At 42.7% G+C, this 25,244-nt stretch overlaps 1 protein-coding gene across 5 annotated transcripts in view; it reads left to right on the top strand.

The window, feature by feature from the left end:
- Positions 1 to 1,041: 1,041 nt before the first annotated feature.
- SCN8A (sodium voltage-gated channel alpha subunit 8) overlaps positions 1,042 to 25,244 on the top strand; it is a 44,754-nt gene continuing 20,551 nt past the window's right edge. For 2 of the 5 annotated variants that reach the window (XM_075725007.1, XM_009491699.2), the window contains exons 1-12: positions 1,042 to 1,317; positions 9,006 to 9,124; positions 10,608 to 10,697; positions 10,914 to 11,042; positions 13,249 to 13,340; positions 17,259 to 17,480; positions 18,240 to 18,303; positions 18,963 to 19,104; positions 19,801 to 20,007; positions 20,585 to 20,872; positions 21,264 to 21,623; positions 23,447 to 23,582. In XM_075725007.1, coding sequence (XP_075581122.1) covers positions 1,042 to 1,317; positions 9,006 to 9,124; positions 10,608 to 10,697; positions 10,914 to 11,042; positions 13,249 to 13,340; positions 17,259 to 17,480; positions 18,240 to 18,303; positions 18,963 to 19,104; positions 19,801 to 20,007; positions 20,585 to 20,872; positions 21,264 to 21,623; positions 23,447 to 23,582 — 2,125 coding nt within the window. Of the gene's footprint in view, positions 1,318 to 9,005; positions 9,125 to 10,607; positions 10,698 to 10,913; positions 11,043 to 13,019; positions 13,112 to 13,248; positions 13,341 to 17,258; positions 17,481 to 18,239; positions 18,304 to 18,962; positions 19,105 to 19,800; positions 20,008 to 20,584; positions 20,873 to 21,263; positions 21,657 to 23,446; positions 23,583 to 25,244 lie in introns of all 5 variants that reach the window. The other 3 variants (XM_009491703.2, XM_009491700.2, XM_075725006.1) reach the window with 2 other exon arrangements.

Below are 25,244 nucleotides of genomic sequence, written 5' to 3'. Positions count from 1 at the left end.
TGTCTACCCCACGTATTACAGAAATTTAACTTTCAGAAATTACTGTTGTACTTGATGAAAGTCCTTTAAAATTATTTCATTCTTGGGGCCTGAAATGAGCAGAAACCCTGATAATTATGTTATATCTAAAATGAAAGGGTGAGATTTGACTTCCTGTAGCAGAGATGTAGCGTGCTCCGGAGTAGGAAGAGGTGAGCCCACGGAGGTCTTGCTCCTACCTAAGGAAGCGTTCAGAGTGCTCCCTGGCACGCCTATTCCAATGCATGCCCAAGTCATTAAGGAAACTTCTCCTTAACTGCAATAATATCTGATAGGACACGAAGGAGCATTTTTTCCAAAAGAGCTCAGCGTATGCTGTGCGTGTTGGCTGCTGCGCTCTCATAAACCCAGCCCCACGTTACTCCTCCCTTGTGTTGTATTGAGGGGAGTGCTTTGCTGAATGCCTTGTTAGCAGGGTGAGGAATGTGCCAATACCCAGCCCTTTTTAGACAAGGCTGAACACCTTGTCCTGACCATGGGGACAGAGCTGACTTGGAATTTTTGTCTAAGAATCAGGTTTTGTCTAATAGTGTGTTAGAGAGCAATGACTGGTAGAATAATTTTTGCAGGAAAATACCAGTTTTGATAAAGTTGCTTTTCAGAACGGTTTCTGTAGTCTAGAGTAGAGTTTGTGTTCCGGAGACGCCCAAATCAGGATAGCCGTCAGCGTGGCTGTTGGAGATCCAGGTCTGCGTGCCGCTTCTGCTTGTGTTGTAAAAGCTGGGTGAAGTAGCGCGGCGGGCAGGCACGGGCAGGTTCACCCAGCATCCAGCACTTGGTGTCCATCTGCCTGTAGCTTGCTTGGGACGGAAAAGCAGCAGGTCTGCTTGCCTCACTCTGTGAGGACCTGACGCCCGGAGTTGCCTTTGGATCTTCGATGCTATATGCTTGTCTGTGGTTTTGCCCTGACTGACTTTGTTCTGCCTGTGCTGTTTGCTCCCCTGCAGAGCTGACCTGTCCGGGGGAGCAACATAACTAAAGAAGCTGCTGCAGGATGAAAAGATGGCAGCACGGCTGCTCGCACCACCAGGCCCTGATAGTTTTAAACCCTTCACTCCGGAGTCTCTGGCTAACATTGAGAAACACATCGCAGAATTAAAAAAGAAGCAGCGTCCAAAGCAAGACAGCAGCCACCGGGATGACGATGAAGACAGCAAACCAAAACCAAACAGTGACCTTGAGGCGGGGAAGAATTTGCCTTTCATCTACGGGGACATCCCAAAAGGCCTGGTTGCTGTACCACTGGAGGACTTTGACCCTTATTATATGACCCAGAAAGTGAGTCTGCAAGAAAGAAGTCGCTAAACCACCTTTTTCTTAGGAAATTGCAGGTTTGGGTATGGTTTAAGTAGAAGACAAAGAATGGAGTCTTTGGATGGGGCTTGTTTGTTTTGTTATGTATTTTTCTTTGAGGTTTAATAGAGATCATATGATCAACCTTTAAGCACCTGCTTGGATGGAGTTAGGAGAACAAGGTCTGTAAACTAAAAATAGATAAAGTTGTGCTAATGTGCCAATTTTAATCATGAGGGCAATAAGAAGAATTTAATTGAGGGGTAACAGTTTTAAGTGTGCGTTTCATTACTTGCATGGAATTCCGTCTGAATTTGATTGTTACGAAGCAGTGGGATATAGAATCATGACAAAAAAGAAGTGAGATAAACTAATTAACTCACTCTCATCTTCATAATTTTTATTTTTAAAATATTTGTCTGTGGAATTAAGGTGATATGGCAGGAGGCATTTATGGGTGCCAAGATGTATTAAGAAATGAAGTGGTGCCATGAGGGAAGTGGTGAGTAAGCAAACACTATGCTGGAAATGGAGGGGAGGGATCTTCTGCTGGTGAAATAAGGAAGAGCATGATCACTGATTTTCCTAGAAGGCTAGATGACTTAAAACCAGGTTCTCTTCTACTGTTTAATTTCATTGCTTTCTTTGATAAAAATTTAATTTGAATAAGCCGAGGTAATTACCATCTGTAACTCAGGCTTAGCTGCGCCACTTGAGAAGCCGGAGGTTTGACCGTATATGTGACAACAGTTGTGATGTGACTGTTCAAAACTTGGATGGAATGGCTGTCACGTAAAATCAGTACGTTGTCATGGGTAACAAAATGGTTTATGAATTTGCATTGGGGCAGACATTTCTTGCCACACTCCGAAGTGATTCTGTGGCTGGCAGGACATTATTCACATGAAATCAACTGAATTTGCTGCTAACATTGGGTATAACTGATCATTCTTTTCTGCATTTACACTAGTGAATTTAATGTTTATTTGTTGTGTCAGTGGTGCTAGGAGTACAGGTACCAACTCAGAAGAGGGCTTCGAAATACGGTGATTTGTGTATGTGTTGAGTATCAGGCAGACTGGTGTTCAGGTGGATGTTGTACTTAAGGAAATGTATTGACAGCTGCTGTTGCTGGTGAGAACGTAGCTTACGTTATCCCTCAGAAATATTTTTCTCTTTTTTAAACAAATATTTTCCCTTTATTAAACAAATCTGGTGTTGCCTGGTTTTGGTGTGGCCAGGCTGTGAAAGAGAGACATGTAGCTGACGAGCAGTTCCCAGGATCTCTTTGGCTGTGTGTGGCCACTTGCACCCAACCAAAGCAGGTGTTAGGAAACGTCGCTGCAAATCCAAGCAGGAGTGTTTTGTGCCCTCTTTGCGTTCATGTAGTTGAACGGACGGTGTTGGGGGGAGAATTGGGCCGTGTTCTTCCTAGCTAAAATAGGAGAGCAGCGCTGAAAGGGTAGCGGGCACTGCCGTGTCCTGGAGCATTGGGCAAAGGCTTCTTGGTCGTCTCAATGTTCCACCAGAAGTAGGATGCAGAGGGGAACCCCGTTAGCCCTCACGCTTTATCAGTCTCCATATTCGCCTCCCAACACAATGCTATTAATAAATCTTTCATTTTTAGAGAAAAATAAGCCACATTCCCAATTTTGAAGGCATCTGTCGTGTCTTCAGAAGAGCACCGTACGTTTCTGCATGTAGCCGCTTTGCAGAGTTTCTGCTCGCTCAGTGTGCCTGCCATGCGGAGATGCAAGCTCTCCACAGAGCTGGAGCAGCTGCAGATGGAGGGGAAAGTTCTGGAGATGGGAGACAAACTCGCACAGCCTTGCCAACCTCGCACTTGCTGTTCTGTGAACAGAGCCTTGCTCTTCCCATAAACACTGGATTAACGTTTTACTGGCTCTGTTTCTTTTGCATCCACTTCAGTATGGCGATAGCTTAGGTGTGTGCTACTTCTTTGCTGCTTCAAATAGTCAGTGACTTCCCACAAAGCGGTTTTTTTAAGGCCATTAAAAAAGGCCCTTCTCTGAATCATCAGGAATTGCGAATCTGCTTGAATCATGGGAAGTTTTCCAAGATTTTTTTTTTTCCCTCTCCAGCATTTGCCAGAAGGCTTTGCATCATAGGTCTTTTCTTTTAAAGCTAGACGTACAGCATGCATAGGAACAAATCAGCTGGTTGCTTTTCCTTGCAGTAGGACACAGTGATCTTGGTTTATCTAAGGAAACTGAAGCTGCATTTTAACTGAGAAGCTGAACTTTCCAGTGGCCTGTTAACTGATATTTAAAGGAGAAACAGTGTGACCTAGAAACAGAACCATGGCACAGGGAGTCAAAACTCCTGGGTTTGGAGCCCAGCCCTGCAAGCAATGGTTTTGTCCGAGCTACTTCTCTTTTCTCTGCTCGGTTTCATTTTGCAGAATGGGAGTAATGACTCTTAGGAGAACCAGGAAAGTCCCTTTGCTCACAGGTAGCAGATTTTGGAGCTAGTTTAGCTCCTTTTTGTCTTCATACAAGTACCAGAGACAATCTTTTCATGATTCTTTGTTTTGCAAATAGTAATCACCTTCCAGTTCCTGTCCTGAAGCACATGGTAGAAGCAATACTTGCCCATGATATTCATTGTGGAAACCTGAAACATTTCAATTAAAAACACCCAAAAGGCAGGTACATGAACTTCTTTGTTCACATGTGCAAACAAAATTCAGGGAAGTTACCTGCGTTGAGCATCCCTAGCAATGAAAGCAAAGCAGCTGATTGCCTCATAGTCTAGTCTTCCTTCAGTGTTGCTTAAGCAAGAGGTAAGGGCCATCATCCTCCTTTATTTCCTCAACCTTATTATTATTTCTTTTTTTTAATGTTTTTCCATCTTTTAGGCCTCTCTTTCCTTCTTTTCCATTTACGGCCTAGGCTATCACTCCTACTAAACAACTCCTCGCCCTGTTCTTTCCCACTGAACGTGAGTTTTGCCAGGTTGTGGTCATTTTCCTCAAGTAACTTCCATTTCACTCAGTATGAATCTCATGCTTCTACAGAACAAGGTAAAGGTGCTAATGCTCCTGCAGTGGCTTTATTTATGAGGCAGTAGAAGATGCCTGAATATTCTGGGAATTGAGACCATGTATAAGCTTAGGTGGATTGAATTCAATGGAAAAATCAACCCTATAGAAGACCGTCGATACATCTGTGAACATCTGAGGCTAGAGTGGGATTGTCTGAGGTCACCTATAGCTTGCAGATGAGCACCTGAGGATCTTTCTAGTGCGTATGTGCCAGTGGAGTGACTTGCAACTTCATCAAATCACATGCACCGTTTGGAAATGGGCCCTCCGGTCCAGAATGTCACCTTGACTGCGTGGACCTGGGAAAATTACAGGGATGTGAGAGACCAGCTTGCGGGAGGCATGTCTGGCTCTAGCATGTGCTTCAAGGAGCCTTCGCTTACGACTCCCGTAGGGCAAGGTAAAGGGCCTGCCAGGTCACGATACCGTTAATGGGTTTTGCATTTCAGTGAAGTCACTGAAACAGAGGGAAGAGTCGGGACCATCTCAAAAATCAGCCTTTTATCCTTATTTCCAAAAGCTAATTACCTTTTCCAGGTCTTGCATGTTTAATGTTATTTTTTCTTCCGCTCCATCTCTGCAGTAGACTTAAAAGGAGCAGGAAAAGTAAGCGTGCCCTTCCCTAGCTATCCTCCCCGCTGTCATGGTGGAATGAAGAAAGGAGAGTGTAATCCCCATCGTGTGTCTTCTCCAGTCCTTTCTGGGTGTGGGATGGAAGGCAAAGTGTAACGGAGTTGTTTGCCGTTGCACAGCTTTTCATGAGACGACAGATAATGGTACTACTTGCATCCAGTCCCAAGTGTTGCCTTAGCAAGTAGAGCTTTCACGCTGTGATCAGGGTATGCCGAGTGTGGCGCGGACCAGGAGGCGAGAGAATCTCTGCTGCAAACACCTAAATTGCTGCAACCCACTGGTGATGAGTGGAAGGAAGGAGAGTCATTTCCACTTCTGAGGCAGAATGGATTTCCTTACATAGGCAGGTTGTGATGTTGTTAAAACTTAAATCCAGATCAGTTGCTCAGTGCTGCATGTTGAATAATATTTATTTTTTAAAATACAACTTTCAGGAATGTTTTATTTGATAAATTTTTAAAAATGTCAAGGGTTTTTCCTATGTTGGGCTTGAAACAAGAGATTAAAGCAAGAACAAAATGTGGCAGATACTTTTTTCCCCATAAGCTTTTCAGTGGTGAAGAATAAGTTACTGAGAAAGAATAAATTTGTCCCCTTGGGGGGGGAGTGGAAAAATTAATATTAAATCATGTGTTTTCCGTATTAGGAAGTACACCTCTTTGAGCCAAAACAGACTTGAAAAGTATTTTGCATTGACGTTTAATTCTGTATATACTTCTTCAGCCTACAGGGTGCCAGAGTTCCCTGTAAATTAATTTTGAAAATAGCTATGTTAAAGTAACTTGCTCAGGGTGTCATCAGAAAGTCGTCACTCTCTCTTGCTTAACATTGAGAGTAAGGCAGTCATCAGCTACCGCCGTAGGAATGTGGTTCCATATGTTCTTAGGCTGTTCATAAAGCTGTTTTCTTCTTAAATCCTCTGCCCACTCTTCCTCACTTTTCAGCCATTACAGAAATGCTTAATGTAAAACCCGCATGAAGCAAGAGTATTTTAAATCTTCATATAACTGGGATGCTTTTTGCCATCACTTGATCAATTCTGTCATGCTCTCCAGCATAGCTTCTTTAATGCGCTATTTTGCAAATTGATTTAGAGAAGACTTATCTTTTGTGATCTTACTTCTTTTTGTGAGAACTATTTCTAAGGTTTCTGTAAAGCGTAGATTCCAAGCCAACTTTAAGAAAACTAAAGTGGACAGCGCCTTTTTCACAACTCTCTAACAACAAACCGAGACTTCTGAAAGTTCGACCAGACTTCATCTCTTAGAAGACGACTGCAAAATGCCTTCTCCAGGTATCACTTTTCTCTGAGTTTTGAGCTTTGCCTCAGCAGATCTTAAAAGGGCTTAACGACGTTCTTGGACCTGAACCAGCAAACATTTTAAGAGCATGCAGCCATTTTGAAATTGAGTTTTAATATGTCAGCAGCATAAAGAAAAACTAAGATAAGGTTTTAAACTGCCAAACACTTTTTGGCTTTTGTGCTCTTCTTTCTGTTGACAAGGCCAAGCAGAGATTTACCCAGGATTTTATAAGATACACAAAGGAACTGGAGCTGTGGATCGTGGAACCACTGGAATCGATGAGCAGGCTGGAATGTACGGCACCTTATTTGTGTTATGGCTGTACTGGGAGGCCCAGTTATGATGGGCTGTATAGACAGGAATAAGTTTGACAGGCATTATGGTCTAAAAAGAGAAAGCTGGGCAGAGCGTGGAAGAGCAAACAAGGAGGTGCCTTGTCACGTAATAGATGAAGGACCAAGCTGGCAAGCGGAATGTGGAGTTCACATCTGGTAGGCGATTGCCCTGATCGCTGGATGAAACAGCTTATATTACAACAAGGAATGCCAAATTTTCTGGGTCGATCCTTGTGAAACAGCTGTTGAAAATGTATGTTCCCATGTAATCACTCCGGCAGGCCAAGGCAAACAGTCTCTGACCCCCCATCTGGAGCAGTTTACATCCCCTGGCCCCGACTGAGTCTTGCCGTGCTCTTCTAGCAGAGGTCTGAAGTCTGTGCGTTGGTTTACGTCTGTGAAGCAGCATGCACGTACCTGTGTCTCCATGTGAAGAGCGGTTTTACTTCTGGCTTGCTGAGCTCTATCTGAGCAAACCACAGGGCTCCTGCTCAGTGATTTTTCCCATGTAGAAATGGAGGCGTAATGAGACTGAGCTGCCTCACAGAGCCACTGCATGGGGTTTTGGGGGAATTTCTGTCTTTGTCCAGCTCACCTTGTGCCCACAGAATGTTCAGCAGAGTCACGTCAGAGATGTCATTGCTTAAAAGATGTGGTAGAGTTGAGAGCTCAGTGTTGTGCTAGGGACGCAGCTGAAGCCCGTGAGCATCCCAGCGTGATGGGTATCCTGCTCCGAAGCCTCTGCAGGGGACAGTGAAAAGATTTAAAAATGAATGGTATGTGAGTCTTGAAAAGTTTGTGGTGTCAGGGAAGGAGAGACAGCTGGTTCTTAAAATCAGGTGTCCCTTGACCACTCTGTAATCCGCAATTTTGAAAAACTTAGGGCCTTTTAGAATATTGTTACATGCCAAGGTAATCTGTTCATTAATTCTTGATTTAAGAGCTGTCCAGGGTTGTCTTTAAAGTGCTTTTGTTGGGAGATGCATTAGTGGTTATGCTAACTAATCTTTCTCACTCAGTGCTGAACCACAATCTGATTTTGATTTCCTTTTCAAATAATTTACTGCTCAATGGTCTAATTTAGCCAAATGAGCTAAAATACGTTGTTTCACTTACTAGGAGGGAAATGACAAATTTCATAAGAGTGAGTCTCCTGGGGAAGCACAGTGACTGCGTTGGCAGAAAGCCCTCGTGGATTCCCTTGTGTTGGACTCCGGGAGGCTCGGGGCTGTGCCAAACGGTGGGCTGGTGCCGGGGACCGAGCCTGCAGCGAGTCCGGCCTTGCTCCGTTCCCCTGCAGCGCTCTGGGGTTCATCCTGCCTCGCTGACGCTGCAGCATCCCGGAGGGAATGTAAAATGGGAAAATGGTGCCAGGGAAAGGGCTTTAGCTTTTCAGTGCACACAAATGGCTTTTTTTCCTTCAAGTTGAGCGGTAGGTGCATTGAGTGTGCTGGTATTAAGCAACCACAGTTCTAATTTTGCCTCTCCAGATGGCTGCGTGTGATTCTCCCAGCTTTTTGATATGCATGTTTGCTAGCGGGGAGATGAAATAGTGGGTCTGTATTTTAAGGCTGGTGATGGAGAGATGAGATCGATTCTGCCTCACGTTTACATGATTCATGCCACAGGTTCTGTATAAAGTAGCGAACCTTAACATCTCGCTAATTAAAGGCAATGAGAGCACATGACTGTGCCTGGAGTTGGTGCACCAACGTGGGATGTGCTCAAAATTGCCCATGAGTGGGGACGATGGGTATCTGACTTGTTGTGTCTGCTGGGGTGGGGGACTCTACCGTGACATTTTCTTTCTGCTTACCTGTCAATCTTTCTTTGCAGGTGAGGTGCTGTCTTGTAAAAACACGATTCGTTGTGGTAGCTGCTAGCGAGGTTTGGGAAGGAGGCACACGCTACACGAACACTGTGCCATAAAGATGGTCTTGTGCACTGGGCGATGGCGTGAAGCCTGGGTTCAGCAGCTAATTCTGCTCCTGAATGTGTGGTCCTTAGTTGCTTTGGGCCTCGGTTCTTGTCTATTAGCTAGGGATGATAGTGTTGTACCCTCGCGGGATGAAAATGTGCGCTCTTGGGTGGGAGATTTTGCTTCTGCTCTGAGGTCTCTGGTAAAATGGATGGAGTAGAATTATCCATGATGCACCGGTAGGTATGTTTTACCCTAATGAAAATTTCACAAAGGAGATTATTCTTTAAAAAAGCAGAAGATGCTAATTTTTACCATGGAAGTTGTTCGTCTTTTTTTGTACAATTCATGCTTTGATTTTCATGCATTAACACTCTCTCTCTCTCTCTCTGTTTCCTTCTTTCTTTGTTTCTCTACAGACCTTTGTAGTACTAAACAGAGGGAAAACACTCTTCCGATTTAGTGCCACACCTGCCTTGTACATTTTAAGTCCTTTTAATCTGTTTAGAAGAATAGCTATTAAAATTTTGATACATTCATATCCTTTTTATTACTGAGTTATTTTTGCCTTTGTATATTGGTTGAAAAATCTCTTGCCTATTGTCTTATTGCTCAGTTCAAATAGCGTCTATGAATTACGGCTCTGCACCTGGTGAAGTTGGATTGGCCTCAGAGCGTACACAAAAACATGCTTTTTTTGAATGAAGAAGCCTGGTCCTTTGGACATATGCAATCAAGTAAACTCTTTGTTTCTTTTCCCTGCTAAATTGTACCTGTCTGTGTCTGTTCTTCCATCAGTGCACAGACACTGATAAGTTTTGGAACAGATATGATTTAAGGTTATGCTTCACATGAAGAGGAGTTGAGCTTTAACTAGCTGCTAAAATGGTTAAATAGAATTAGTATCTGGAGAAGGAGCCAAAGTTACCTTATATGTAATTAGACGCTGACTAATTTCTTGCTCTTTTGGCATCTCTCGAACTTCCTTCTACTGGCAAGGCTATTCCAAAATGTTCCGCTGCAGGGCTTCAGACAGCTCTGATAGCTTAGGAAACAGCATCTGCATGTGTTATTGGGGGGGGGAAGTAGTATATTGGATGAGCTGCTTTGCCCTGTTTATTTATTTATTTTTGGAAAGTGACTCTGAAATGGAAACGCGTTCATTTGTTGGTTTAGAGGCTTCTATATCCTTACTTCCTGCATCTCATTTGAAGAAAAAGCTTTTCCATCTTTACAAAGTCGACTTGGGGTCTGAGGCTAGGAACGTTTTCTTTGGCTTGTGTGTTATTTCTTGTAGACTTTCCTCCCCTCTGGATGTGCTGGGACGCAGCTGAGGGATGCAGATCTCTCAGGTTGGGACCAAGATGCTGGCAGTGGATCTTGGGCCTTGATCTAAGATCCATTTGAGTCTGCTTAAACAGTTTTGGAAGTCAAACAGCTTTGGATCTGACCCTGGATTTCACCATTCTGCTAATAATTCAGTAGTTAAAATCCACTCAAATGTCTAACTCTGAAGTTGTGCTGTCCCTGTAACGCTCCTCGAATCAGTTAGTGCAGCACCTTCCATCTGCAAATGTGACACACAAGGTCCTGAACACACAGAGGGAGCAGAGATGTTTGGAAAGATTTGTAGGATTTTCTCCAAGCTAAATCCTGGGTGTCCATGGATTGCAATGCTGCTTTCCTGTTGGGTATATTAGCAGACAGTATATTTTGATGTTACTGAACGGACGGAATTATCTGGGGAGACATTTTCATTAAGGCATGTGATTTTTTAATTGTAAGACATACCAGAAAATATAAAATAAATTGAATGGTGATGTAAAAATACTATTTATATATAGTCACCCCTGGTCTTATTTCCCATGACTGCTGGAAGCACCTTGGCTCTTATTTTTAGTCCACAGAGAATAGACTGGAAATTGTTGTTGAATTTTATTGCAGTACAGTGATCTTTAGGGAGCTGTAAGCTGATGTAAAGAGCCCTGCTAGTGTCCCTTTGATCCTTGACTTTGTTCTACAGTATTTAGCATGATCATTATGTGCACTATTTTGACCAACTGTGTATTCATGACTTTTAGTAACCCACCTGAATGGTCGAAGAATGTGGAGTAAGTAACACTTCTTGTGTTTTTAAGAATCTCACAGAATGTTGTTTTTCTTCTTTTGAGAAATCTGTTCCTACTCACGTTTAAGTTAGCATGAATACAAGTCGTCTTTTATATCCACTTTGTTTAGACAAAAGTGTTTGTAATTCATCTTTTTTCATGACTAAAATGACATTTCTTCAAACTTCTCAGCGCGGCTCTCTTTCTTCCTCATAACAGGTATACATTCACTGGTATTTATACATTTGAATCACTTGTGAAAATTATTGCAAGAGGTTTCTGTATAGATGGCTTTACTTTCCTACGTGATCCATGGAACTGGCTAGATTTCAGTGTGATCATGATGGCGTAAGTTGTGTTTTCAGATTATTTCAGGTATTTGTGGCATACGGGAGGGGATGAGACCTTAGGAAGAGGGTGGGTGTGTAAGGGAAAAATAAATCAAGGAAAACTTAAGTGAATCCCCAAAAGATTTCTTTCTTGATTTTTCGGAAGAAAGCTTTAGGCTGACACGGAGTCACAGATCTACAATGCAACTCCCTGGAGTTAGTGGAGTTGCTGCTGCAAAAAATATTATTTTCTGAAGACTGCCTTTATTAATATAAGACTTTATAACAGTGCCTAGCATTTTAGCTTGCTCACATGCCAGAGTGGCAGCTTGTTCTGTTAAGCACAGGACTAGGAGCCAAGTATCTTTAAATTCTAGTCTCTACCGGTCCTTCCCTCCTTGGGCTTGCATGTTAAAATTTCCCAGGCTGCGACTTAAGGCTGAACAGTTATTAACCCATTTCCGATGAAGGTGCAGTGTCAGAAAAGGAGACCCTTTGTTTTCCTTCCTCATTCTTTTCTCTTGTGCCAGATCAGCTTACATTGGTCTGATAATGAGGATTCATGGGGATGTCTGAATTCACAGCTGAACCAGGAGATGCACGCTAGATTTCTGGTTTTTCCCTTACTGGCCTGCGTTGATCGTTGCTTAGGCTTAGTACTGCTGATGAAAACCAGGTGTATGTCACTGGTAGTCTGAGTTGCTGGTGGAAAAGATTTTTTTTTTTTCCTTTTACATTTGTTTTTGGAATATTGCACGTGTGCATGTTTGGGCTTCCGTATTCAACAATGAAAACTTGAGGGATCTAATTTTCAAGGGTTCAGAGCACTTGAATTTAATTGTAGTAAAATGCTTTAATCGTATAAAATGCCTTTTTTTTGGCTGGATTCTGCACCCAAGGTTGTTGATTTTCCTGAGTTTTTGCTCTTTTTCTACTTGCCTTTTAGTTGTGTATTTAAATTATATGCAAAGAGTTGGACATTATACACAAAAGACAAATAACCAGTAGCTCACTGACACTAGTTTTACTTCAGAATAGACGGGGATCTGCTGTGCACAGTGTAAACACGCCTGTGTGGCTGAGGCTCCCAGTTCTGCGCACACAGACCGAATTCAGCCTGTGAACTGGTTATTTCCTTTTTTTCTCGATAAATTAACAAGTAATGGCATACCAGCTTTAAAAGGCCCAATGCATTGGGCTTAAATAAATGTGCTAAATCTCTATCCAATCTAACTCTGTAACCTCCTTGTTTCCAGCGAGGTTGCCTGTAGACTTCAAATACAATCGTTTTATGTGTCAAAGGCTGGAGCAAGCCCGTGCGTTATTTAAATCCCACTAAGAAGGTCTAAATTTTATGACGCACTTCAGGCCTTTCTGCACCAGGAAGAATCTTGAATATTGTGCATTTCTTTGCTTTTTCATACCATGTTTCTCCCCAGACAGCACAGAGGAAATACTCTGTTCTAAGTTGTGGCACAATATAACTCTGTTAACCTTGCACTAAGCCTCTTATCCTCTGTGTATCTCAGGTTTATCCCCTTGTAAAATGGGGATAATCATACCTACCTGTGGCTCACAAGCAGGTAGTAAAGCATAAAGGATTAAACTGAAGGATGCTAATCAAAGCAAAAGATGATCATGCTTTATTAAATACATGAAGTGAAGCGAATATACCTGAAACCACTGAACTGAGGTGATGTCACCAAATCTCCTCGCATGTTTGACAGTTTTACAATTACCTCCTTCTGTAGAGATAGCGTTGAATTTTCAAGTCCTATATGGGCGAGAATGCAAGTATCTAACCGTGCACCTGGACAAGCTGGTTGCAGTGTGGAGAGACCTAAACTATGTTTTGGCTCTGAAATTTTCTGTCTCTTTCTCTTTTAAATGCCAATTCTAAAACATTTTAAATTACAAGCTGTTTCCTACAAACAGACAACTATATGAAAAGGAAGGTGACCCCAATGGTGCCATTAACTCTGGTTTAATTCTGCAGGTATATAACAGAGTTTGTAAACCTAGGCAATGTTTCAGCTCTGCGCACTTTCAGGGTTCTGAGAGCTTTGAAAACTATTTCTGTAATTCCAGGTAAGGCGGCCTCCGGTTGGTGTTAGCTGTTGGGTACAGGCCCCTGTGAGTGATGTATTGCTTTGTCTGTAGTTGTTGTTTTATTTTGGTGTGTGTATTGTCATTGTGTTTTTTGTGTGTGACCTCCCTCATTGCAGATATGTCACAGAGTTTGTGGACCTCGGGAATGTCTCAGCATTGAGAACTTTCAGAGTTCTCCGAGCTTTGAAAACTATCTCTGTTATTCCAGGTGAGAACCATTAAGCATTAAAGGCTGGTCTTGCGTGTATCTCTTTTCCATATCTCCCCTCCTGTCCTGCATTGCTTATTTCTCAGAAATGGCACTGGGATATTTTTGATGGGCTTTGCAGTCTGTATAAACAGAGTAGTTTGAAATTAACGCTTCTGGGCCAACAGATTATGGGTCGAACAGTCTGCTGTTCTGTACTACTTTATCCCTGTGTACGCATGTGGCTACCCGATCTCTGAAATGAAAGCCAAGCCTAAAGTGTAGTTCCAGGTGAATAAAGGATCAGGCACTCCCTTCCGCCTCAGGCTGAATGATTTCTTGCTCAGCGAGTCACCCCATTATCGTCAGTGTTTCTGGAGTTGTTAGGAATAAGTTTGTAAAGCAAGTGAGAAAAACCCAACCAAGATTAAAACCTTTCTGTGTGAGGCCACTTCAGTTACTTGGAGTCAGATGGGATTTGGGGCAGGTTGTCTTCTAGGTAATGACAATAAGCTTGCCTCCCCATCTTCGGAAAGGGTTGATGCTGCCATTCTGAGGTAGACTAAGCTAAATGGAGCATTGGCACTACCAGCTTTTGCATTTGTATGTTGTAGTGGAACTGGTTGTCAGCTGATAATGCAATAGCGCGTGGCCCAGAGCACTGACTGAGCTTTTAGTAAGCCAGAAGTCCTAATTCATGGACCTGCCCGTTTCACGTGCCACCCCGAGAGCTGGACTTTGCAGGACCATCACTTACAAAGCTACTTCTAGACTCTTAAAACTCAGTCTGGGTGTCAAAGGGTAAGCAATGGCCATTCCTTTATTGTAAGAGACCATGGAGGCATTGTGGACTGAGAATATGATTCTGATCCTGAATTCTTGTACAGAAAAGTCTCGTGCAAATGGTTTCTCAATAGTGTCCCTAATTCTAAGGTCAAGCTCAAGACTCAATTTTCTTAGGCACTGAAGCATCTATAGTTCTCCAGTTTTCGGGTGCTTGACCTATCTCAAGGTAGGCACCCTAAGTAATCATTTGATGAGTTTTGGTTTTCTAATTCTTTGTGTTTTGTTTCCTAATGCATTAACTGATAATGGTTCTTTTGCATTCTCAGGCTACGTTTGCATATACGTTTGCCAAAAAAGAGACTATGGAATTGTAGGGGCCCATCACTTTTGTCCCCATTCCAGACTGCTAAACCCATCAGATGTACATGGCTGTTGTGCATGATGTTCTTAAGTGGCACCTGCTTTCCTTGCACCGAATGAGAGTATGCTAGAATAATGTTCTTACGTAGCCTTCCTTAATGTTTGGCAGTGCACATACAAAGAGCAAAAGATATTTGGTAATTGCTGTTAGCAGTGCACTAGACGGATCTGAAGTGCAGCTGCGATTCTATCAGCCTGCTACAGGTATTAACTGGCTTGCTCAAAGAAAAGCATCGATGTTAAAATAAGTTTTGTGTGTTTTGCTTTCATAATCATAGGAAAGTGAAGATGATGCAACTTTAATGAGCTGGTTACTAAATGTGTGACAGCATGCCTTGTCTTCCTATGGAAAGGAGCAGAGCAGTTCAGTTTTGTATCATTCTCTCCATACTACTCTAAACTAACAGAGTTTTCCTTTTATTTCAAATGACAGCAAGGGAGGTGGATCTGAGCCCTTCTAAGTTCAGTGCAGCCGTACTTTTTGCTAAAGGGATGATATGCTGCACACTTTTATTAAAGAGATGATTTGCTTCACACTTTTATTAAAGGGATGATTTGCCGCACACGGCCGAGGGGCTCCTGTTTGAGTGTTGGGCACACTGAACACATCCATGGCTGGAACTGTAAATGGCAAAACTTTGTTATTTGTATCACTTGGGCTCCGGGGTAGGATTGCCCCAGCTGTGGTGCTGCAACACGTAGGTGAAGCACAAACCTTGCTCCCCTCTCGATTTTGTGACTGACAATGTGAGGAATGTAAAGCATTTGTGTAATTAGCCTTTTGGGTTATTTAATATGAACTTAGGCAGAGTGCTCTTTGTGAGTTTTAGTGCTATCATGTCTCAGGGCAGAAGTGATTTTTTTAGAATACACTTAATATTAAAATACGAAGGCGTTCCCCTTCTACTTCATCATGTGTAATGGAATGGAAATTCTAACTGCGGTGAGCTAATGAGAAAATTATCTTGCTGTTATGATGAGTGCTAACTACGTCTTCTGTCAATAACTGGAATTGTCTTCAGTGTGTTTAGATGAGATAAAAATGGGAAATATTACCAGAATATTACATGCCACCAGATAAAACTCCATGCAGGTAGAGGGTCTGTATAGATTTGTGTGACAGGAATAGACTGTGGCACCTATGAGCTAAAATATCAAAATATTGCTTTCATCTTATGGCTTGATAGACCATATAAACTCTGTAGTGGTCTAAATCTTTTTATTGGCACCTGAGTTATTGGTATTTTAATTTACTAATGCCATCAATCTCCGTGCATTGCCAGCCTGTGACACACCTACATTAAATAGGACCCGGGGGTAATCTGGATCTGCAGTATGTGAAGGCGATTGCTTCAGCTGAAAGTTGATGAAGTTGTATTTGTCCTGTGACTGGACTGGGAACACCCTTGCTGCCAGTTTATCTTCTTGGTTCAAAACCCCATTCTCCTTATACGCCTATGAGAGAGCAACATACAAACCAGAAACGCAACCGCTGGTGTAAATGGCTGCATGTGCAGAGTGGTGCATATTTGAGCAGTGGAGATGAGCATGCAAATGGGTGTTGTAATGGTTATTTGTCTGCCGGAACTAACAGCAAAAAACTGCTTTGTACTGGAGCAGGGCTTTGGCATTGATTGAAAGTTTTGAAGATTGAAGTAAAAGACATTTGCAAAAATTATTCCTTTTTACTTATGTATTTTTGAATCTTTATGTTCCTGGTACGGATCAAACCTCTGTTGGTATAGAAAGGTTTCTTGTCAAAGGTTTGTTATAGAATGTTCACGTGGCCTCAGCCAGAGACTTGGATCTGACTAGCCCCGAATTCAGGTGGATCTGCGATTCCTCCCCCCCTTCCTTCCTTCAGCCTCCTTCACTACTCATTTAGAAATGCAAGATCATCCTACTTAATATCAGAAAGGCTCATTAAAGGGCCCTAATACTGTATTGTTCCGGCATCCCAAATTCTTGCTTGTTTAGATCTGTCTCCTGAAAGCATTAGTGCTGCCTTCGTCCCCCAGGCCATGGATGGTTCCTCTTACAGACCAGGCTGGTTTGGAGAACCGGCAGGAATCTCGGCATATGCCTGAGCTTACCTTTAGTATTGAGCCTTGCCTATTAATGATCTTTACAGCCTTGGTAAAACCAAGCCAGCACGCTGGATGAAATCCTGCCCTACCCATGACAAACCCGACGATCTAACTGGAAGTTTCAGCTCCCACAAGGAAAGGGGAAGTGCTGAAACAGTTTAGTTAAGCAATAGAAACTTAAGATGTAGACAGTTCGAAAGGCATTTGATCTTTGTAAGTTGTTGTAGTTTGTGCCAATAAGCCAGGCTTAAACACAGCTAAATGTGTCCGCAGAGAGGTTTGTAGCAGCGTATCTTAATTTGACATCTCTGCTTAGACAAACCCTGCTTTCGTGGCAATGACTGCTGAGTACGCTTTGCATCCCCTGCTGCAAGGCTCAGATATTCTCAGGGATGAACGCTGGTATTTTGTTTTGTTCTAACTATTGCTAGTTCACCAGCGAAGCCAGTGAGCTTGGTTCATTCGTCACCTTTATTTTACTGTGTGGAAAAACCTGAATGTGAGCGGTGGTTCCCAGGAACCCAGCCATTTTATAGCAACCATTTTTTGCCACCATGTAGCGGTTGTAAGGTACTGTATGTATTTGAATTTTCAATGTCTTTTCATTCTACAGGAGTGATTTCTAGTCTTGTTTTCTTCTCTGCAGGCTTGAAGACCATTGTGGGTGCCCTAATTCAGTCTGTGAAGAAGCTGTCGGATGTAATGATCTTGACAGTATTTTGTCTCAGTGTCTTTGCTCTGATCGGGTTGCAGCTGTTTATGGGCAATTTAAGGAACAAGTGTGTGATATGGCCAATTAATGTGAATGAGACTTTACTGGATAACGGCTCTAGGGGCTTTGACTGGGAGGAATACACCAACAATATGTGTAGGTATTTCTGCAGTGATACTCCCTAAAACCTTCTTATTTGGCTTAATGCTGCTGACCAGGTTTTCTGAAGTGGCTTATAATGTGGTGTGTCCAGCTTTGCGCAGTAAAAACCCCTTGCTCAGATATTTTTCAGTTTTTAGAAAACTGGCCTTATTAAGGTGTTTCTAGTTGGGTTCGTCCTTTAGAAAGTGTTGGCTGTGCTCTTTTAACTAACTGTTTTGTCAAAAATGCATTTTTTTCTGTTTTGTTTCTGATTAAAACCTGCTTAAATATGGTAAACAGGAAGTAATTCTGCCCATTGAAATCCCTGGGCTGAATGTCAGGTCCTTCACTTAGTTTTGCTGAGTTCGTCAGAGAATGCACATGAAGTTGTTGGTACCTGTTTCTGCTTTGCAGCATCCTTCCATGCTGGCAGGATTTCAGAGCTGTAAATGATGCTGCGGATGATCAAGGAACCAGCCTCCAAGTTTTTGTAACTTAATTTCTTCCTCCCTTCTCGCTTTGAATTTCTTTCCTGTACAGTCAGCTAGTTTTAAATCTTTATTCAAAACGCTATACTAACTTCCAGAAAGGTGTTTAAACTCGGGCGCAGTTAGTGGGGCTAATGTTATTTAGACCTGAGTTAGTTTACTGATAAATTTATCAGTAGGGGATCTAGAGGGCTCTTAAGTGAAGGTTTTTATAGTGCTATAGTATGTTAAATCCTCTAACTCCATATGTGTGTGCATGTAATCTTTTCTTTTTCATCTTCTTCAGCAAATTTTTACATAATTCCTGGCGCCCCTGATCCTTTGCTCTGTGGTAACAGCTCAGATGCAGGGTGAGTGTTGAGCTTTATTAAAAGTAGACTACAACTCTTAATTACCATTGATGTTGGTTAATGATGGCAAAACCTTTGGAATATTACCTGTTGCTTCCTTTGTTGGTTCTGGTGTTATTTCACATGTAAAAGGTTTCAGGTTTCTTAATCTAATTATTAATCCATTGTTACTATCTGTTTGACTAATACAGTGTAAGCTGACATTTTTCATGTCATGTCAGGAGGCGGGTACGTCTAATGATGATGACTAGTGGCGTTATTTCCCTCTGTATCTAATCATAAGAATCATCAGAGAAGTAGGGGATGGAGGTTTAGAAATGGAAATTTTCCATGTGCTATTGCCTCCAATTGGTTTTTCACCCAGTCCTTCAGCTCTAAAGACACTTATGGCAAAAGCTAGTCCTTTTGGCTCATATTGGGTTAAAAGCCTCATATTGTCGCATCTTGTTTCCATAGGACAAAGATAACAGGGCTTTTCTGAAATCCTGTCTGTCAGTCCCCTTGTCTGCCATTCTTACTTGTCACGGAAAGCAAAATGCATGCCATTTGTTACGAGAGTTGTGAAAATCTCCGTAAGCATGGATAATGTGCATGTTGTCAACTTGCTCTATCCCTTTTATTGCCTCGATGCCCTGAAATGGCTGTCGTCTTCTTCACAGTCAATGTCCGGAGGGTTACACGTGCATGAAAGCAGGACGGAACCCGAACTATGGTTACACAAGCTTTGACACTTTCAGCTGGGCTTTTCTGGCTTTATTTCGCCTTATGACTCAGGACTTTTGGGAAAACTTGTATCAATTAGTAAGTAAACACTTTGCTTCGGTGTTATACAAGATATTGTACAAGGATACAAGGATTTGGAGACAGTACAGGAAAGGAAAACGTGACAAGCTTTATTTTATTCCCCCCTATCTGAAAGAGTAACTACAAGTGAAGCTGCACAATGGGATAGCGTGTGTTGAGGACCTGTAAGCAGGTGTTGTACTTCTAAGTCTGGAAGGGATGGTAGGTCCTCAGTGTGCGTACAGCTGAACTGTGAATTAATTCTGGAAGAACCCAACCACTGCTGCAGAAGATTGTGAGCAGTTCAGCTCTGCTCACAGAAGGTGCTCAGGCGCTTTTGGAGGGCAGAGTGTTTCCTTGTAACCTGAGGATGGTTTGGGGACCTTGCTGAAATGGCTTTTCTTCTATTTTGTTTTGTTTTAAGGGACTCTCAGCATTGAGTTTCACGCTGTACTTCTGAGTCATTCTCAGTTTGCATCCGTTGGATGTTCCCTTAAGAGAAGAAGAGGGATGTCACCTTTTGTGTTTATGGCTAATGAATGTGCAGTGTCTTAGTGCTTTGCAGTGGAAGTGCTGAGATGTTAAATATTTAGCACTGCTATATTTTCTAGAAGCATTCAGGTCAAGAAACTTGGGATCAGTTCACGTGTCGGGTGTCACTCTGAAATTGCTTTCCCTTTTCCTTTTCCCTCTACCATTCTTTTCTATTTCCAGACCTTACGAGCAGCAGGAAAAACCTACATGATCTTCTTTGTCTTGGTAATCTTTGTGGGATCGTTCTATCTGGTTAATCTGATTTTGGCTGTGGTGGCTATGGCTTATGAAGAGCAGAACCAGGCCACATTGGAGGAGGCAGAGCAGAAGGAGGCAGAATTTAAGGCCATGTTAGAACAATTGAAAAAGCAGCAGGAAGAAGCACAGGTGAGTGTTTTGATTCTGTATTTTTTGATGCATTTACATATTTTAAGATTTATTTGCCTGTTATTACAGAGCAGTGATGTATAATCAAAAAATGCAGCAGTGCCATGGCTGGCTTGCCCTGGCATCACATCCTCCGTTGACTGGGGTTGACATTGTGCACTATCTCTTCCCTGCTGCTGCTGGTTTTTCCTGAATTATATGCAAGCTTGCTGTGTTTATTTTGTACTGGAAAACTCCCTTCTATTAAGGAAATTTTAAATTTTCCCAGAGTTCCTAGTTAAGTGTGGGAATATCTTTGCAAGACAGACAAGATACATCTTTGTTGGTCCTTTATCAAATGCTTATAAACAAAGCTGAGGGACTGAGAGAGATTTTACTACCTGCAAAAGTAGAGTATAAAAATTTTTTACAAGTCCTGGCTGCAAGTTTCTTCCAAGAGGAAGAATAAGCATCTCAATCCTGCCCCAAAGACTTGTACTTACATGCATTAAGCCACACTCCTTCTTAAAGCAGAAAAAGGAGTATTAATCATGGTAAGATCTGATGTATTTTTCCCTTCTCTTGCCTACACCCTCAGGCTGCTGCTATGGTCACTTCGGCAGGGACAGTCTCTGAAGATGCTGTGGAAGATGATGGTGGGGGGAGGATGTCTCGGAGCTCTTCGGAGATTTCCAAACTCAGTTCCAAGAGTGCCAAGGAGCGTCGAAACAGGAGGAAAAAACGAAAGGACAAGGAACTGTCAGAAGGAGAGGAGAAGTGTGACAATGAAAAGGTGTTCAAATCTGAATCTGAGGATGGCATGAGGAGGAAAGCATTCAGGCTACCAGATAATAGGCTAGGAAGGAAATTCTCCATCATGAACCAGGTAGTTCTCATTTCCTTCGCTAATGTTCGTGCTTGCTTGTAGTCAGGATGCTATTCTAGTTTAGATCCTGATGAGCGTGTCAAAGGCCCACTGTCTTAAACTTGCAGTGGATCAGGAGGACACTTACGGCCCAAGTTTACAGCCCTTGCACACACTTACCCTGGCATAAATTGTTCCTGAGAGTAGTGAATCTAACCAGATAGCTTCTTCACTGACGTAGCTCAGCCAGCCAAGAGTGAACAACTCTTGAAGCGTAGCCGACAACTAAGTGGTGATGGTTTGCGTAGACCCGGAGAGGGAGCGAAACCACTTTAGCAGTACTTGACGGCACTGCAGTGCTTTGTTTCCGTACTATTCACACTGTTGTCATTCTTTCTTCTCTCCCTCCTAGTCTCTCCTCAGTATCCCAGGCTCCCCTTTTCTCTCCCGACACAATAGCAAGAGCAGCATCTTCAGCTACAAAGGCCGATTTCGTGACCCAGGTTCAGAGAACGAGTTTGCCGATGACGAGCACAGCACAGTGGAGGAAAGCGAAGGCAGGAGAGACTCCCTCTTCATCCCCATCCGTGGTCGTGATCGAAGGAGCAGCTACAGCGGCTACAGTGGCTACAGCCAAGGCAGCCGGTCCTCACGTATTTTCCCCAACCTCCGCCGAAACGTGAAGAGGAACAGCACGGTGGATTGTAACGGCGTGGTGTCCCTCATCGGTGGCCCACCTTCCAGCATGCCTGGGGGACGCCTTCTGCCTGAGGTGAAAATAGATAAGGCAGCTACCGATGACAGTGTAAGGAAGTCAATGAGTGGATAGCATAGGCATGGCGGTCTGTCCTCTTCTCCTCTCCTGTATGCCGCCCTTCGAGTGAACCAGACACGCTGGCAGAATGAGAGTCGGTCTGTCTGACCACAGGCGATAAACTCTGTATTGGATTAAACACCCTGTGCTTTAACTTCCCCTTTCTTTCCTTCTCAAACTCAATGACCCACCTCCTTCTCCCCCTGGCTTCCTGAGAAAAAAAGGCTTGGAATTGAGTCCTTAATTAAAGGACTAATAATAGTAGGAACCCTTGGTGTATGTCGGAGCAATTCATAAGGAGCTATTTAAAGCGTGGGAATAGGGAAACCAACCAAAGTTTGTTGCAAATGTTCTCCACAATAAGATAAAATATTTGGGGATTTATAGGGAAGTACAAACAATCTTTAGCCCTCACTAAACTTTGCAAGGGAAGCTGTTAGTAAAATAAGGATTTTTAAGAATAAATTTTTTAAATTTTTGCATTTTCCTTGACTGTGACTTCTTGTAATTAGTTGATTGAGTTGGTATTGAGTAACCTTTTTAGCAGATCAACATTTCAGAATGCAGGAGAGAAACGAAGATCAAAAAATAGAATATTAGTTAGCAGGGCATAGAAGAATCTGGATAAGATTGAAACAGCATCATTTGAGAGATACCTAAATCAATTGTTTCTGAGAAAAGTCTGGTTACGGTACCTATAAATTCCAAGCTATTTTTTTTTAGTTATTTCAATTCTTGCAACCTGTTTGACCTTATTTAGTCATGTTAAGCATCAGTTGCTACCTGGTTTTTTTCTTCCCTAGTTAGCATGTTAATACAATGTTTTGCTTCAGTATTTAATTCTCTTTCTAACACGGCATGAATGTGGTAGGAATAGTAATCTGCATGATGCATGCATAAAAGAGAAAGTATTACTTAGCAGTTATTTTGCTAACTCTGTGTGTAGCGAGAATTCAGTGTGCAACAAGCAATTGACTGTCATGGTGGGAGAGCTGCATGGGCTGTGCAGCGACTTTGGTTCACAAGCAGACAGTGACAAATTCCTGTAATGAGGAAAAAAAAAAAAAACAGTTATCTGTTAGTACAGGAGATTGTCTGTGCCTAAACAGGGACGGGCATTTCCAGAGCAATCTTAGGAGGGAACCAGTGAGCTGCCTTTAGCGATGCCAGCTCTTTGGCTTGAGGGGAGCAAGGTGATCCTTCGCAAGGTGAAATGGAGCCGTGGTTTCATGTCCCCGTTGTGTTAGAGAATCAGCCTCATAGTGGGCTGGAGCGGGAGAAATCCCCATTAGTTCTTGGACAGTGATGTGGCCAAGCTTCTTTTATCCTAATTTTCAGATGCAGATTTTGAAATAAATGTTGATACTGTCAAGTGCTTGGTTCCTAAACCTTACTCATTTGGGTGGCTGAAATGAGGCTCAGGTGGAGCTCATGCTCTGACCAGACACATTGTAAAGTGGGCCGGTTAAAAAAGTCCCTGCCTGTCTGTGCTGTTTGGTAGTAGTACAGGGTATAAACTCCTTTGTACTACAGCAGTCTTCATCAGAAATGTTCTTTAAAATACAGTCCTTAATTTGTCTGAGGCTGCAAAGTACTGGTACTAGCAGAAATGAGGGCTTGAGTTTTGGTTTGGCCACTTACATAATACAGGAAGGTGAGAAGGATAGCAGGAACAAAGATGTTTTTCTCTCTTGGGCATATGTGCCATATTTCTAGGCTGATAGCATGTAAAATACTGGGAAGATTAAGAGTTTATATTAATCAGCACATGAATTTTGCAGGGTACTACTGAAATCGAAATTAGAAAGAAACCTGGTGGGTCTCTCTTGGTCTCGATGGATCAGGTGAATGCATCCTATGGAAGAAAGGATCGAACCAACAGTGTCATGACCGGGTTGACAAATACCCTTGTTGAGGGTAGGTATGGCTTGAAGGTGTGCCTGTGATATTTTTCAGTATGTATGTATCGGTTGCCCTCTCGTGGTGTGTTGTAGGAAGACAGAGGACCCATCCACCTGGCAGCTGTAGGGTAGTTCCTCACACCACATCTGCCCTGGGTTCCCTGTGCAGGAGCCGCGCCGGCTGTCCCTCTGCATGGCCAGAGGTGTGGCCAGTCACAAAATACGGGTACGGACACACGTGTCTGCTCAGTTTGTCCAAGAGGATGCCGAATGGTAATCATGAGATGACTTCGTAGTGGCTTAGGGGCTTGGAGCGATGGCTGATCTCTAAGGGAGCTGGGTGAGGGGGGTAGGGTGGGGAGTACGGGCTCGGGTCAGGCCCCGTCTGTTGGGCAAGTGCTGCACAGCAGAGATCAGTTTTGAGCCTTGGGTACGGGACAGAGGACGTGCGTGCCCTTCAGATATACAGAATTTAGCTATCCCTGCTTTCGAGTAGTACGTATTCATGTGTTGGTTTTGCCTAAGCCTGCTTCTTTTGAGCCATTATTGACACAGAAGTATTTATTGGACTTTATTTTACTTGTGTTTGCGTCTGAATTACATAGATACAGAGGTAAAGACAACAAAGAGTTGTAATTTTACAATAATGAACATGCAGCGTGGAGATTATAGGAGTAAGACAATGTCTGATACAGGTGTTCTGTCTTCTGCCATCTCCCAAGGACTGGAGAGACCCTCCTTTGCTTACAGTCCACGGGAGAAAAAGATTTGAGCTACACTAAGAGCTGAAATGTGACAGCTGTCAAAAGAGAAAGGGACTTCTGCGTGACGGAAATTCTAAAATGGACAGCACACGGAGATGAGATTTCCAAATATGTTATGCAGGAGCCAGCAAGAATTTATGAACAGCAGCCATATGAGGTTGATGATCTCAAATTCCTGCTGTCTCCTGCAATAAAATTGTATGAAAACTAAATATACTTAGAAACAGAGCAAGGTTCTGCTGCTGCTTCCCTCCTGCGCAAACGCCTACAGGCTGCAGTGCTATGGTCCTCTTTTTTAACTTTAGAAATTCCAAGGCAACTAAATACTAAGCAACCAGAGAACCAATGAGAAAGAGAGCGCAGTGGTCCTTTCCCTACCCATAAAAAATCAAACTTCAGCATGAACAGCTGTATAGCCTGAATAGAACCATTGCAAATCAAAGAATAGAGGGGGGAACTTGTAATTTTTTTTTTTTTTTTTTCCCCTAAGCACTTGAAATAAGCCAGTTTAAAAAAATGGACACGGCACCATATTTGATTTCTGTAAATGGATGTGGTTTGTCTTAATCAGGTTATTCCTGTTTAAAATCCCTTGCAGCATTATGTCATATATTTCCTCTTTTAGACCGTGTCTGCATTCAGCACAGAATTCATTTAAGTTATTTAAAAACTGGCACAAGAGACAGTTTAGAATCTGTAACTTTGATTTAAACTGTTTTATCTTGATCAGTTCTGAGTTAAATGTATCCCTTCATTTAAAAGAATTTGGATTGAATCATAAGATCCACGCAGGGCTGTTGCACGGGTTTAGAACTGCACTTCCCGGTAACCTCAGGCAGATGTGATGTAGCTCTTGCATACGTACAAAGGAGAAGTCAGTGAAGCTCAGTACAAAGACTTGACTCTTCTGTCGT

Source organism: Pelecanus crispus, chromosome 26, assembly GCF_030463565.1.
Source record: "Pelecanus crispus isolate bPelCri1 chromosome 26, bPelCri1.pri, whole genome shotgun sequence".
Classification (NCBI taxonomy): domain Eukaryota; kingdom Metazoa; phylum Chordata; class Aves; order Pelecaniformes; family Pelecanidae; genus Pelecanus; species Pelecanus crispus.
This window is presented reverse-complemented; position numbering and strand designations above follow the sequence as displayed.